Genomic DNA, 15,383 nt, shown 5'->3' with positions numbered 1-15,383 from the left:
TTTAATATTACATTAAAAAAATATGAGGTCCCCATATACCCCCCACCCCCACTCCACTCCTCCCCCCATAACAACAATCTCCTCCATCATCATGAGACATCATTGCATTTGGTGAATACATCTCTGAGCACTGCTGCACCTCATGGTCAATGGTCCACATCATAGCCCTCATTCTCCCACATTCCATCCAGTGGGCCATGGGAGGACATACAGTGTCAGGTAACTGTCCCTGCAACACCACCCAGGACAACTCCAAGTCCCGAAAACGCCCCCGCATCTCATGTCTTCCTCCCATTCCCTACCCCCAGCAGCCACCATGGCCACTTTCTCCACACCAATGCCACATTTTCTTCGATTACTAATCACAATAGTTCATGAATAGAATATCAGTAAATCCACTCTAATCCATACTCTATTCCTTCATCGTGTGGACCTTGGAATGGTTGTGTCCACTCCACATGTTTATCAAGAGGGGGCTTAGATTCCACATGGATACTGTATGCGATCCTCCTGCTTTTAGTTGTAGGCACTCTTGGCACCCTGGTGTGGTGGTTGACCTTCTCCACCTCCATGTTAGCTGAATGGGCTAAGTCGAATAAACCAGAGTGTAGGAGCTGAAGTCTGTTGAGGCTCAGGGCCTGGCTAGCACATGGTCAGTCCAGAGATTCAGGTCCCCTGAGTATATATTAAACCCGAGCACCAACTACAGTTCTGGTAAAAGTAACAGGAGAGGCTTGTGAACAAAGAACACTTTTGAGCCCAGCTCCATCACACAGAAACACAAACTCCAAAGTAGGGCCAACTGACATGGCACTGAACTCCATCTGCCATGACCATAGAACCTGTGGATCTCTGCAGCCCTCAGAAGAACCAATACCAGGGATGCATCTACTTTATCTGTCTCTGGGACTCTGCTGAGGTGTGCATAAGGGCAACCCCTCTGATAACCTCCCGATTCTTTTTGGAGACTCATTAATCTTTGTTGCTCAAAGCAGACTGTTTATGATATGGAAATTTTTTTAAAAATCAGTGGTTAAAGACAACAAAAAATGTGGTTGTGAGGGTCAGAGAGTGTTTATTTCTGTATTTATTTTTTCACCCTGTTTACTTAGGGACCCACATGAGATTCATCTCTACCTTATTTTATACTCCCACAATTGCCCTAGGAAAGATTCAGCAGCTTCAGTCTTCCATAGAACCAGAAAAAGTGGAAAACATAGCCTACCATCTTGTAAACTGACCAATGATATCCCAAACACCTACTCTTTCTGCTAGTCATGTTGTTCTTTCAACACAATGCATGGCCTGTAGTATTTTATTATTTAGGTATAGCAACTTAAAAAATGAAACCTTTCAAAATATTTCTATTTTTTAACTGCATTATTATTTATGAAACTTATTGATTCAGACAGTTAATTAATAGCAAATACAGGACTTTTCCAGGATCTTGACTCCCAACTTAGTACTTTTTCTATTATTTGTTTTTATCCTATTTTTCCTCCCAGGAGCTTGACAAATAACTATAAGTAATTCAACGAAAATTGCCTCTTTTGAGCTAATTCTATGTTGTAAATCTATTAGAATGAGTCCTTCATTTGATTTCATTCAAATGAAAAAATTCATTTTTCTCATTCAGTTATTCTAATGGGATGGTTATAATCTCATTAGTTAATTTATTCAGTCCTTGCAATGTTAGCTGTTCTGTGGATACAAAAACAATAAACCACAGCCCTGACATCAGGAAACTCATAAGTAGAACTGAGACAAGGAAATTACACATAGACAAGGAAATGAAGGGCATTTCATGTGGGGAGCCATCCGCTGTGAGACCTATTTACAACCTGCCACAACATGGCGGTTCTCACAACATGGTGGAGTTCACAAATCTGCCCTGTCATTTCCTCGTTCTTCTTCCTCTTTGTTTCTTTGTTCTCCCCTTCCCGCCACAACTCTCTTTGTTTCTTTGTTCTCCCCTTCCCGCTGCAACTCTGGCGACCACAGCAATACGCATGCGCATGGCGCGAGACTCTGCAGACCCGAGACAAACTGTCGGCCAATCCCCTCCTTGGACGTCTGCCACCCACAAAACCAGCCTGTCACCTATGTACACGTTCCCTTCCCTCCCTATAAATTCCCGTGTTTTACCCCCAATAAACGAGACTTGGTCAGAATCCTGTCTTGTCTCCATTCTTCTCTCGACTCCTTCCCCACCCTGCTTCTTTCCACAGGTCCCTGGATTTGCCCCCGCCGGCCGGAGCAAGTGGCGCCCAATGTCGTGGGGCCCCGCCCACCGTTGTTTACGGGACCTGGGGGAAGAAGCAAGCCAATACACAAAGGAAAACCTGCGCAGGTGGTTTTTGTAAATAAGGAAGACCTGAGAATTCTTGGGTGGAAGACCTGAGCCTTCAGCTTGGGCGGAAGACCTGAGCTTTCAGCTTGGATGGAGGAGACCTTCAGGGAACTGCCTATTCCCTGGAAGACATCTCGGTAATTGTCAACCTTCATGTAGGCGTGCACCGTTCCTGGAATTCTCCTCATCTGTGGAGGCATCATCATAGAAGCCCTCCTGTTCTACACCAGAGCACCTAACGACTGGACCATGCAAGAGAAAGTTCTGCTAATTCTCTTCTTCGTAATGTATATTTGCCGCCTTCTCACTATCGCCTGTTATCTGTAGCGCACCTACGCATAATGCACTCCCTTGTGTTTTCTTCTACCCTTGCTCTAATTCTCTCATTCCCTGCACCACAGACATCAGCAAGTAAGGCCAAAAAGGATCACTATGCAGTTACCTTTTCAGTGCATTACTCATATACTGACCCACTAGTCCAGAAAAATTCTAAACCTCTAGGAAAGGCATACTGCGGTCTAACCAGGTGCGAAGGTCCCCTCGACATTGTAATCAATAGGGCAACCCAGAGAAAGGGAGAAGGGTTGTTTGCCCTTGGTTCATACATGTGCTGGCCCCACCGCCAAACGCTCACCTTCTGCACCCAACGTGGTTATGACAAGACATATGGTGGGTGCCCCTACTGGCAATGTACCATAGACCGTTCGCAATCTTGCAGAGGCGTCGCCAACAAATGGTGTATCTACCACCAGCATCACAATGGTACTACCTGGCTCCATATTCAGGATCCCAACCATGATAAGTGGAAGGCGGGAGTCACAGGGACTCTCTACCATGAAGCCGTGCACTTCAAACCCACAGTCTTTATCTCTGTCTTCCGTACCGTCTCTAAGTACAATACTACCTGGGACATTTCAGTCCTCACAGAAGATATAAAGCAACAAGAGTTAAGCTTAAAAGCAAGCCTTGCCAGCACACCCTTACTTACATGGCCAGAGATTATTCAAACCACTCTAGACATTCTTAATAACACCAATTGGCTAAAAATCACCAGCTGCTTTCTCTGCGCTGCCTTCCAACAGTCCTTGCTAATTGCTACCCCAGTTCCTCTAAGCGCTACCCTCTCATTCAACAGCTCTCTCACCGCAGATGACACCACCAAAAATTTCCACCTTGCCCCACCTCAGGGCAATCTCACCTGCATTCTTCTCAATACGACAGTTCGCTCTGCCCCCCCATTTAAATGTACTCACAATCTAACTAGCAACGCTACCTGTGCCCCTCCTCCACTCTTCTACTGGTGTAACGGTACCGTCTCTTGCTGCATCAACGATTCTATCCTTGTTCCCTGCATTCCGGTTCTTCTTACCCCCCATTTAACCTACTATACGCAGGGGGAATTGCATAGTCTTTTAGCCCCCCGTCAGCCCAGAGCCATTTTACTCCTGATCCTAATCAGAATGGCCCTTGTGGGCGCAGTCACTGCCCTCGGGCTTAGCGCTGGTGGATTGGCACACTCTGTCCTGCAGGGACAACATTTTGAAGCATTACAGCAGATTAACCTACAATCCACTGCCGAATCCCTTGAATCCCTCCAGAGGCAACTTACTTCCCTTGCTCAAGTAACCCTTCAAAACCACAGGGCCCTTGATTTACTTACAGCAGAAAAAGGGGGCACCTGCCTTTTCCTTCAGGAGGAATGCTGCTACTACATAAATGAATCTGGTATTGTTGAGCAAAATGTTAAGATTCTACGAGAATTTTGGGCGAAGGGATACTGCCCTCCCAGTCAACCTCCTCCCTGTCGGCCTGGCTCACTTCCCCTCTCATGACGTGGCTGGCTCCCCTCCTCAGTCCCCTAATCGCTCTCATATTAATCTGTGCATTTGCACCTTGCCTCCTTAAATTTCTCCAAGAAAGGATGAAGCAAATCTCGGCCCACATGAAGTATCTTGCTGCTGTTCATCAGTACCAACCCATCCGGACCGAAGAACAAACAACCGACATTTGAAAATGCAAATTTCTTATGTTGTTTCATTTGCATTTCTTTGCCTGTTTTCTCCTCACAGTCACCACTTCCCTTATCGCGGCTTAACCTTCTCTGTTTAATTTATATCACTGAACGGCTTCGGCAGAGATCCAGCGGCTCGAATGAGCAATGAGCACCCTGGCCTGACAAGACCGGGGCGGGTGTGGCCACACCCACTAATCTCAGTACATTATGCATGTCATGAGGAGTGTATAACTCCCCGCTATAGCTTACTTGTCGCTGAGGCGCTGGACTGGTTAGCCAATGACGGGCAACTGGACTGACCCATCAGTCAACCTAAGACAGGGACGTGGCCTTTTGCTGCCATGATTCCCAATGACGGGTAAGACTGATCGCATACCGGGTAAGACGAATCGCTTACTGGGTGCAGCTCCGACCTAAGACAGGCACAGCACCCCTTTCAGCATGGGAGCACCTTGCAGCCGCATGCCACTACTGAAAATAAGCCCTGTTCTAACGTGAGCCGCCGCCGGCTGTTCCTTTCTTCAATTCATTATGCATTAAACAGAAAAGGGGGACCTGTGGGGAGCCATCCGCTGTGAGACCTATTTACAGCCTGCCACAATATGGTGGATCTCACAACATGGCGGAGTTCACAAATCTTCCCTGTCATTTCCTCGTTCTTCCTCTTTGTTTCTTTGTTCTCCCCTTCCCGCCACAACTCTGTTTCTTTGTTCTCCCCTTCCCGCCGCAACTCTGGCGACCACAGCAATACGCATGCGCAAGGCGTGAGACTCCGCAGATCCGAGACGAACTGTCGGCCAATCCCCTCCTTGGACGTCTGCCACCCACAAAACCAGCCTGTCACCTATGTACACGTTCCTTTCCCTCCCTATAAATTCCCGTGCTTTACCCCCAATAAACGAGACTTGATCAGAATCCTGTCTTGTCTCCATTCTTCTCTCGACTCCTGCCCCACCCTGCTTCTTTCCACAGGTCCCTGGATTTGCCCCCGCTGGCCGGAGCAATTTCAGGCAGAGAAAATTAATGTAGAGTGACATGAAAGTCTGAAGTTATATTATTGGATAACTATTTCTAGTATACTGGATTTCAGTAAGATTGGAACTGAGACATGCATTAATGTGACATGATGATGGGCCTCAGAGCAGAACAAGGTGATTAACAAGAGACAAAATAGAAAAGATGGTAACTGGCCAGATCATAAAGGACCTTGTTGGCCATAAAATATAGTAAACTTTATCTCATATGTGATGGGAACCATTGAAAAGAATGTCGCTGCTAAGCTATCTGCACCCATTATGGTAACTTTATTCTATTTTCCATTTCTTTATACACAAAGTCTACACAATTTTGAAGATTTTTGTACAAATTCTTTCTTCCTGTAGTGGTCATCCCTAGCTTTTGTGTTCTTAACCTTACGTTTCTTGTATTTTTTTTTTTTTCTTCCTTGAATTGCTTTCTGGTGGTGTTGCATTTGAATAGCTATTATTTTCTTTTTATGGCTATTTTCCATTAACCTGTTTTTACTTTCATTTTGTACAATCTACTGTTCACAAGCAATAATTTTTTTGGCTTTGCTTTTAGGCGAATTAATATGATAGTAATGTACAAACTACCATATTAATAATTTGTAGGCTTTATGTAAAATATATAGTCTCTATATGGTGTTTAATGCAGAAGTTAGTTCATAATTCTAAGAAGAGAAACTTGCAGTGGTAAGCATGCTAATATTCATCACATTCAAACAGAGTACTTACTATGTGCAACATAGCTATCAACAATGCAGGATAAAAATGTTAGTCCTAACTCCAAGATATATTCAGAAGCATATATTTACTATGTCACATCATTTAGATAATTTTTTAAAATTAAAAAGAAATCCTGACATTGCAGAACTGAAATGTATTAATATTCCATTCTTACATTTCCATGAAATCATAAGCAAAAAGAATCACAAAACAAAAAACGGAGAAGCTTATAAAACTAAATATGGATCTTAGCATTAACAGATGAAGAGAGAAAGGAATTAAAACACTTTAATTAAAAAATCAAAAGTGGTTAATAAATTATGTAGAAACTGAAAATTTAAAAACTATTTACAACCTGGAATGGCTGGCTGACTGTTAAAAAACTACACGGATGAATCATGGGTGGTGGTGAAGAGCAGAAAGGGATTATGGATGAATCTACATTATTCTAGCTGCTCTCCATGCCATTCATCTCTGAAGAAAGCCTGACATTGATTGGATATTGACCCAGACTAATGCTGGCAGCAGTTCCAGTGATGGTAACCTGTCATCAGTAGATCCTTCCACTGGGTTCGCAATTCTGATCTGCGCCCCAGACATCTGATGGATCTCATTGATTTTGGCAACTTGATGCCGGATTATGAAGCCAGTCAGTTCATTTGGAATGGTGAGTGCATGAAGCTTAGTCTGAGCAGATGCACCCAAACTGCCACTGAATCCTGTGTCACCGTGCATCACAGGAAAATGGGACTGTATCATCGCCAACTGGTGCAGCTTGTTCAAATCTGGCTGTGAAATGGCATATTGTCCTTGAGTGATATAAACCTCTAGGGGTGTTCCCTCCAGGTCAGGGGTGAAGCACATGGGTAGGGTGGTGTGGAGAAAGCTCGCACTGTTGCTACCTGTGCTGCACCTGTCCTGAGCACCTGCAAAGATGACTGGACAACTGGACGGCTTGGGCTGGTACAGGATGGTAATGTCGGGGCGGGGGGAAGGGGGATTCAAACATGACCAGCAGATTTGTCTGACACACTCAATGACTGACTGCAGAAGGTCAGCAATAGCGATGGCCCACTCAGTTGAGTTGGGGAGCATATCCCCTGCCACCTGGACCTGAGCCCCTGTGCTTTCTTGTATTTCCTTAATCTTGCGTCCACCTCTCCTAATAAGAAAACCACACTGACTAGCAGGGCCCACCAGCCTCAGGGTGACTGGGGGTCTACTGGCAGCTATTGCTATTAGTCATAGAGCTGCTGATGTCTTCTTCCAGTTATCTATGATCATAGCAAAGGCTTTAAAGATGACCTTGGTGGATCCAGCCAAAATGATAATTCCCTCAGGACAATTCCCTTCTGAGATCCTGATGGATGCACAGTTTTCCTCGCGCATCATTATTTCTGATGATCCTGCCAACTTCTTTCCATGCACAAGTAGCCACATGGTGAATGTGGCATTTTCAATCACACCGGCGTCCACGTCGAGCAGTGTTCTGAGGTTCTGGATTTTGAGTGGTCAAGTCTTCGGTCACTGCAGGTGAGAGACGACTGTGGGGAAGAGGAGAGTGGGCGGGAAGAGGAAGGGCGAGAGGCCTGGGGTGGGATAATAGGAGTGGGTGGGAAAGCGAGGGGGTCCTGCGCGCAGACAGAATGGGGGAGGGGGGTGGAGGAGGAGGAGGAGGAGAAGGAGGAGGAAGGGGAAAGAGACCCTCGGTGTGGCTGGAGAGGGGCAGGCTGCGGTCTTCCGGCTGCTGCCTCTGCTGGTCTGGGCTAGATAAGTTCAAAGTACTATATTTTCATTTGTAATAGATGTATTTACTGTTCATTCTGACAATTCTGCCTTTATGGTTTAATTCCTTTTGAAACAGAGACTTGTTCATAAAACCGATATGAAAAACAATTTCACTAAGCTATGCTAGTGATTCCTGGCTCCATACAGGTGCTATAAAAACTGTAAGCTTTTGCCAAAATAACAGTGGCTCTGTTAAATAGATTGTCAATATGCTTTGGAAAAAAAAAAACGACTTCTGTATAACACTGAAAAAAAACAAGAACTTCGTAATATCAATATTGGGAATGTTTTAACAGCACTGGAAAAAAATGCCTTAATAATGCTTAGTCCACATAATGTTTCTTCTAATTAAGCCTTTGCCAATAGAATAGCATAGAATTTGGGATGAGAAAAATCTACTTGATATACAGGTGCCAAAGAGAATTCGAGTAAGTTGTTTACATTCTCTAGCCTCTGTATTTTTCATACACAAAATGAATTTTAATATTCAAACATTACAAAGTTACTATGAGAATTAAATGAAAAATGTATTTAGAGAACATTGTCTAGCATATAGTTTAGTGGTCAATAAATGTGAGTTATAATTATCATTTGAAATTTATTATCACTATTTTTATCATTATTAGTTTAACACCGTAAGACAGTAAACATATTTTTGGTTTTCAGAGCAGAGGATTTGGGATTTTGGAATTGTGGATAAGTGGTAACTGTATGATAGACTTTTATCTAAAACCTGCCTTTTCCACTTGATTAAAAATTCAACAATATAATTCTACTACTTTTCTCTCCCTCTCTGTTTCTGTCTCTCCCTTTCTATTTCTCTCTTTGAGAGAGCTAGCTTGCTATTTTTTGTATCTCCTCAATCCTCTTTCTCTCATTTCTAAAACTGAAATAATACTAATAACTTTCATGCTATATATATGGGACTGAAATGTGGTACTCTATATTAAATTGTTTTATAAGCAATAAAGTATAAATATATAACTATTAGTTGAAACCGATTAAAAATTAATTATTTGAGCTCTGCCAGATATAAATTGAAATTAAGGACCACCATAAAAAGCTAAACTGACAGTCATGAGCATTCTTAATGTTGGCTATGCCAAACATTCCTACTTTAATAGTTTCTTTAATTTTTGTATTTGATTCTAGTTAACATTATAGTTTATCCATTTGAGAGTTTCCTGGCAAATTTGTAAAACCCTATCTTTCAAGAAATAGAAATTTGCTGACTGATGAAATTTTAGGAAAAAAATTGAAACTATCTTAAAAGATTAAAATAATTTAAGAATATTTCTGACTGAATTTACACTCCTCATTAGCATTAAATATTAATGAACATGCTTGTCAATGTGTGTGTCATTTTCTCTCTTCAGTTAAGCCTCTTCTGAAAGTTTCTCACTGTGGATCTTTGGAAATTTTTTCTATTCTTCTAAAATCTTAAAAAATAAAAAACAGAAACAAATCAGTGCATTGCATAGTAGTGTGTGGGATGTGAGCTCTATTTCTTTTGAACTATTATAATATTTTCTATCAAAAAACTTTTCACAGTGTATCATAATGGTTTGTTTACTTTTCTGTCTCTCATTAGACACAGATCTGTGAAGAAAACATCATTTTCCATCCAGCCTGCATTGTAGTGTTCCTTGAATTAAATTGAATAACACTTGTACCTTGTTGGCCCACATCGTGCATATATTCTCTTATAGTAATATATATTTTTATTGCAGTAGTGCATTGAAAATTCCTTGAAATATGGAGATATAATTTTATTCTGTTACTAATATGGAGTGTATAAAATACGTGAGAAGTTGAGTGCTAGATAGAGCTCGAGGCAATTGTCACTATATCTGCCTGCTACAATTGAAATCTTCTTAGGTTCCTATGAATGAGTCCCTGATAGCCCAAGCTGGACAGCTACCAGAATTTCTAAATCAAGTGAAGGAAAAAGAGAGGGAGTGAGAGAAGAAATGGAACAAATGGATGAAAACATTTGGAGAGTCAAAAGATTCTAAGGTATTGACCCTGTGAGGTAAAAGGAAAGAGACATTTGTTTTCAAACAATTACAGTTAAAAAAGAAGTTAAAATCTTCTAAAAACCAAAAATGTGAACTTTTGAAAGAGAGTGGCAAATATGTGTTACAAGGCACAGAAGAGAACCTAAATGTCAATGGTGGACACAGCACACTCATCAGACTACAGAGACAGAGATGGAAATGTCATTACTTGTGTATTCTAAAAAAAAGACCATAGTTTTACATTTTTATTTCCTATCTCAATACAAAATACAAGTTGCATTTACAGATCACATATACCCATGAAGTATTTAGAATATAAATAGCTTCTCACATATTCTATTGGTAATTCTAAAATATTTTGGACTCTCAATTTTTTTGTTGTTTTTGTTGTTTTTGTTGTTTTTATTTTTTCATACTCTGGTAAATTGTGAGTAGTGTCCTCCCAGTTAGCTAACCCAAACTTCAAAAAGATGTCGTTACATTGAATGTTGAATCTATATAATTATCTCCGCATTTTTTATATTACATTTTTTCACCTTATTTCAGCATGATTTTAAAGTGGTCACCCTGACATCACTTGATGTAAGCTGAGGAAGAGTTATCTGTTAGTCTTAGAAAAACTGAGACCTGAACTGTTAAAACAGACACCCAGTGTTCTGCTTTGCTAAGATGCTCAAAGCAGATCCCATAAAATAGATTGGCTTTTAACCACGGGAACTTATTAGGTTACAAGCTTACAGTTTTGAGGCTGATTAAAATGTCAAATCCAGGCATCAATAGGCAATGTTTTCTCTCTGAAGACTGGCTTCCAGTGATTCTAAACTACTTGTCAAATGCTGATGAACATGGCGGTTCCTGCTGGTATCCACCTTCTCTTCCAGATTTCATTGTTTTCTGCTTCTTGCTTTCATGGCTTTCTCTCTTTGTTTGACCTTCTTTCTCTTATAAAGGATCTAGTAAAAGGATTAAGACCTACCTATAAGGTGATGGATCACATCTTAAGATCCTACTCACCAAGAGATCTTACTTACAATGAGTTCTCACTCACTGGAATAGATTAAGAACATACTTTTTAAGATATCTACAGTTTCAAACCCCCATACCTACATTCAAGTGCTATTCTGTGTATGGTGTACTAATGTGTGGCAGAGGAACTTTCTTCTGAACTATTAGGGCTAGAGTTGGGCATCAGGTTGAAGTTAGCATTTTTATACATTTTGTAAATAAGTAAAACTTCAAAGCTAAGTGAGTAGACTAATGTATTTCTAGTGGTTTCTTGTAGCTATAAAAAAAAGTATAAGCTTATATTAGGAATGGGGCAGGGGATCAAGAGGGTGGGAAGGGACAACTTCAAATAAAAGCTAAAGATAATGATGATGAAGAATGAACAGGGCATAAGTTCTGAACTTTATATTGGTAATAACAAGTAAAGAAATGAAAATTTAAGTTATTGCATAGTTTTAAAACAAAGGGTTTTAAAATGCATGTTTAAGAGAATAGTGGTACAAGAACTGACACTATAGACAGATAATTATTTAGAGAAAAAGTAACTGTTTTTTGTAGAAGAGCCTCAAAGAAAGGATAGTTAATGAAAACCATCTTACTGGACTGCAGAAAATAGACATGATAATGTTAAGTAAATTTTAATCCTTTAATTTTATTATCGATTTTTATTTAGCAAATCATAGGTTTACTGAATCACATATTTAAACAAAACTGTAAAAGGCATCTATGGCCAGATTAACTGTGGAGAATTATTATTTATTTATTTATATTTTCTAATTCCTTCTGCTATCAGGACCATTATTATTTCCATGCATTGAGCTATTCTTCACCATTTTGTGGTGGATAGCATACTCAACAATTTCACACTTTAGGCTTCCTTTCTCTTTCTCCTTGTCTTGCTTAAGAAAACATTCTTTTTATTAATTTGTGACCTTGAACATGCTGTTTAATATTGAACATCAATAACATTGAACATTTAATACTGAACAGCAATAACATTGCTATATTATGGCTAAAAAGTATTGTCCTTCTTCATGGTTTTATGGTGACACCTGTATGTTAATTGCTTTGTGAACCACAAGAGATGATGCATTATTTGTTTAATCATTGAATTGAGATGCAGTAGTCTTTCATGTTTTGTGCTCATTTCTTTCCATGTGACCAGTTCAGAATTTAGGACTAGAATGGCTGCCCTGCAGGACATTATAAGTGATGACTTCATCATTTAATGTTAACTGCAGACCTCATTGGTACCATGCTTGAAAATGGCCAAAAGTCAGTGTAATTGTAGGATTGAAAACCATGGCTGAAATAGGCAGGTCTGTGAGAATAATATTCTGATCCCAAGCTACTAGAGTTATTTCATTATTTTTGGCCAGACCCAATAGTGTCTTCATTCTCAGAAGGGTTCTCTGACCCAGGGAAACTTTTATAATTTTTAAATTATAAATGTTAATTATTTCTGGGAACAAGTAATCTTTCCATAATTAGTTAATTCTGCTTCAGCCAATATATATTCTAAATTTTTCACCATGTAAAGAAAAAAGTAAGGAATAAAGAGAGAAAAAGTTAAATAGATAGGCTTCATTGAATAATCTCTAACTCTTAATAAATATTCTTCAAATTAGTGCTTTAAATTCTGCATTCTAATTAGTATGATACCAAATGCCACTATGGTTCTTTTATTTCATTTATATCTTATTTACAGAGACACTATTGTATATTCTCTCATGCTTGCACATATTTCTACTTACTTTTGTACCTATTCAAATATAAATTTTTTAGCTAGTTTGGTATCATTTTAAAAAGAGAAATGTTACATCAAAAAATCATTATATTTCTATTTCTCCCAGTAGGTGTTATTAAAGCCAAGTATAAATGAAAATATTATTTATCCAACTGCCATAAATCATGAAATTGAATCATATCTACATAAGGAAAAAAAAATGTTATGTCTTTTAAAGGAAAAACACTAGGGTATCCACCTCTTCTAACTAGTTGATTTTTGGTGTTAATCAAGAGAAGACCTGAAGGTTATAGTAAGTTTTTAAATGCCTGGGAAGAAAGGAAGATCCCTTTGATAAATGTCAGCTGAGTTTCTATTTAACGTGAACTTGCCTGGCAAGTTGAACAGTATGCCATTCTGTTGGACCACTAGAGATTACCCCATTTCTTCATGTATTTTAAAAATTTTATGTCATAAAGAGAATCTGAGTAACATCTTAGGAGAACATGTTTTAATGTACCAATATATGAATTAAAAAATGGCCGGGCCTGGGCGGGGGCTGCGGTGGGGGCCGGCCCAGCGTCTCTCCGCTCCGCGGGTGCGTTCCCGGGCACCAAGTCGGGCACGTGGAAGAGCCGGGAGACCGAGGTCCGGGTCCGCGCGAGCGCCCCGGCCGCGCTGCCCGCCGCTGTCCCACCTCCGAGAGGAGCTGCGCGCTCGCGGTGCCGGCGGGCTCGGCGGTCCTGGCCCAGTTGACGGTGTTTCTGATCAGTTTCATAAGCTTCGTGTATTTCGCCACCTGGGGAAGCTCGAGTTGGATGCCGTCACACTCGCGATCGCGGTTATCAACGTCACTGGCATTTCGGTGGGATTCGGCTTATCTTCCGCTTGTGACACCCTCATCTCCCAGACATACCGGAGCCGGAACCTGAGGCACGTGGGGGTCACCCCGCAGCGGGGCGTGCTCACCCTGTGCTCGCCGGCTTCCCCTTCCTCCACACTGAGTTGATCCTGAGACTCTTTGAGCAGGACCCGGCCGTGTCCAGGCTTACCCAGACCTACGTCAAGATCTTCCTTCCAGCCCTTCGTGCAACCTTTCTTTATTCGTTACAAGTTAAATACGTGTTCAACCAGGGAATCATGCTGCCCCAGGTCCTAACTGGAGTTGCTGCCAACCTTGTCAACACCCTCACCAACTACCTGCTTCTGGATCAGCTGAACTTTGGGTTCATGGGTTCTGCGCTGGCCAACAGGATTTCCCAGTTCGTCCTGGCCATGCTCCTCTTTCTCTACATCCTCGGGAGAAAATGCTCCAAGCAACTTGGGATGGGTGGTCCTTGGAATGCCTGCAGGACTGGGCTCCTTCTCCCTGGGGGTTCCCAGTATGCTTATACTGTGCATGGAGGGGTGGGCCTACGAGATCGGGAGCTTCCTGAGTGGTATCCTTGGCATGGTGGAGCTGGCAGCCCAGTCTGTTGTCTAGGAACTGGCCATCATCATGTACATGATACCTACAGGCTTCAGTCTGGCTGCCAGTGTCCTGGTTGGAAATGCACTGGGGGCTGGAAACATGGTTCAAGCAAAGAAAGCTTCTGTTGTTGCCTTGGTGATCACAGAACTCTTTGCTGTAACCTTTTGAATCTTGCTGTCAAGCTCTAAGGATCTGGTGGGCTACATTTTTAGTACTGACAGAGAAATCATTGCTCTGGTGGCTCAGGTGGTTCCAATTTATGCAGTTTCTCACCTCTTTGAAGGTCTTGCTTGTACAAGTGGCGGAATTTTGCAGAGAAGCTGAGACCAGAAGGTTGGAGTCATCGTTAATGCTGTTGGATATTATGCCGTTGGCCTCCCCATTGGGATTTCGCTGATGTTTGCAGCTCAGCTTGGAGTGATGGGTCTGTGGGCGGGAATAATCATCTGTTCGGTCTCCCAAGCCCTGCTTTCTGGGCATTATTGCTCAGTTAAATTGTAAGAAAGCCTGCCAACAGGCTCTAGTCCTTGCCAATTTGAAACTAATTATGGAGCTGGCTGGGGATTCTGTTTTCGGAGCCACTTTATCCAGTGGGCCCTGAAAACCAAGGAGGAATTTTACTTAGAAACGTTGAAAAAGGTGGAGTCCCATTTGGAGCTGCGGATGCACTGAGAAAACCTTTCCCTGTCCCTCCGAAGGACAGGCCTGAGCTGTCTGTGAGACAGTTGGCCCTTTGGCAAGGGCTCCTGCTCCTGGCATTCAGTTTAGTCTTGCTGGTGGGGATTTTAGTGAGATTATATGTAAGAATTCAGTGATGTAGTGAGAGAGAAAATTGGGCAAAGTTCTTTGGAGTTTCCAAACCAGTTATTCATTGGCCCAATAGTGGGTATTCCTTTTCAGTTAACAGAATCTGGTTGTATCCATGGGTTTCAAGGACTGGGGATTCAAAGATATGTTTTCCTCATGAAGGACACTATTTTACAGTCTGAATTAACGTCAAAAAGCTTACTTTTGGGTAATGATTCATCCATGAGGATTTTAACCAAGGCCCACCATGGCTGGTTGCATTTATCTATAGCTTTGATATATCTTCTATTTACTATTTTTTGTTTTTACCTTTCCTTTAAAAAAAAAATGCAAGTGAAATTCACATTACATAAAATTAACCATTTTAATGCTTAAAAAAGAAATGACCAACATTAACTCATGTGGCATTTGCAAAAGAAATCAATCATTTGGAGAACCATGTTCTAGGCAGAGAGAGAG

The 15,383-nt window shown here is 41.4% G+C and overlaps 1 protein-coding gene and 2 pseudogenes across 1 annotated transcript; 2 read left to right on the top strand and 1 right to left on the bottom strand.

Moving 5' to 3' along the window:
• Positions 1–2,691: 2,691 nt before the first annotated feature.
• Positions 2,692–4,182, top strand: LOC139438000 (endogenous retrovirus group FC1 member 1 Env polyprotein-like). The gene has a single exon (XM_071212980.1). The coding sequence runs from the start codon at positions 2,692–2,694 to the stop codon at positions 4,180–4,182; it is 1,491 nt and encodes a 496-aa protein (XP_071069081.1).
• A 2,375-nt stretch (positions 4,183–6,557) lies between these two features.
• LOC131279789 (poly(rC)-binding protein 2 pseudogene) lies at positions 6,558–9,585 on the bottom strand (annotated as a pseudogene).
• A 1,175-nt stretch (positions 9,586–10,760) lies between these two features.
• LOC101414798 (multidrug and toxin extrusion protein 1 pseudogene) lies at positions 10,761–14,932 on the top strand (annotated as a pseudogene).
• The last annotated feature ends 451 nt before the right edge of the window (positions 14,933–15,383 follow it).

The sequence above is a fragment of the Dasypus novemcinctus genome, chromosome 1 (assembly GCF_030445035.2).
Source record: "Dasypus novemcinctus isolate mDasNov1 chromosome 1, mDasNov1.1.hap2, whole genome shotgun sequence".
Lineage (NCBI taxonomy): Eukaryota > Metazoa > Chordata > Mammalia > Cingulata > Dasypodidae > Dasypus > Dasypus novemcinctus.
The sequence above is the reverse complement of the archived record's forward strand: the minus strand, read 5'-3'. Positions and strand labels throughout refer to the sequence as shown.

What these genes read in the sequence shown, in the direction of transcription:
- LOC139438000 (XM_071212980.1), top strand. Translation starts at nt 2,692, where the DNA reads ATGCACTCCCTTGTGTTTTCTTCTACCCTTGCTCTAATTCTCTCATTC.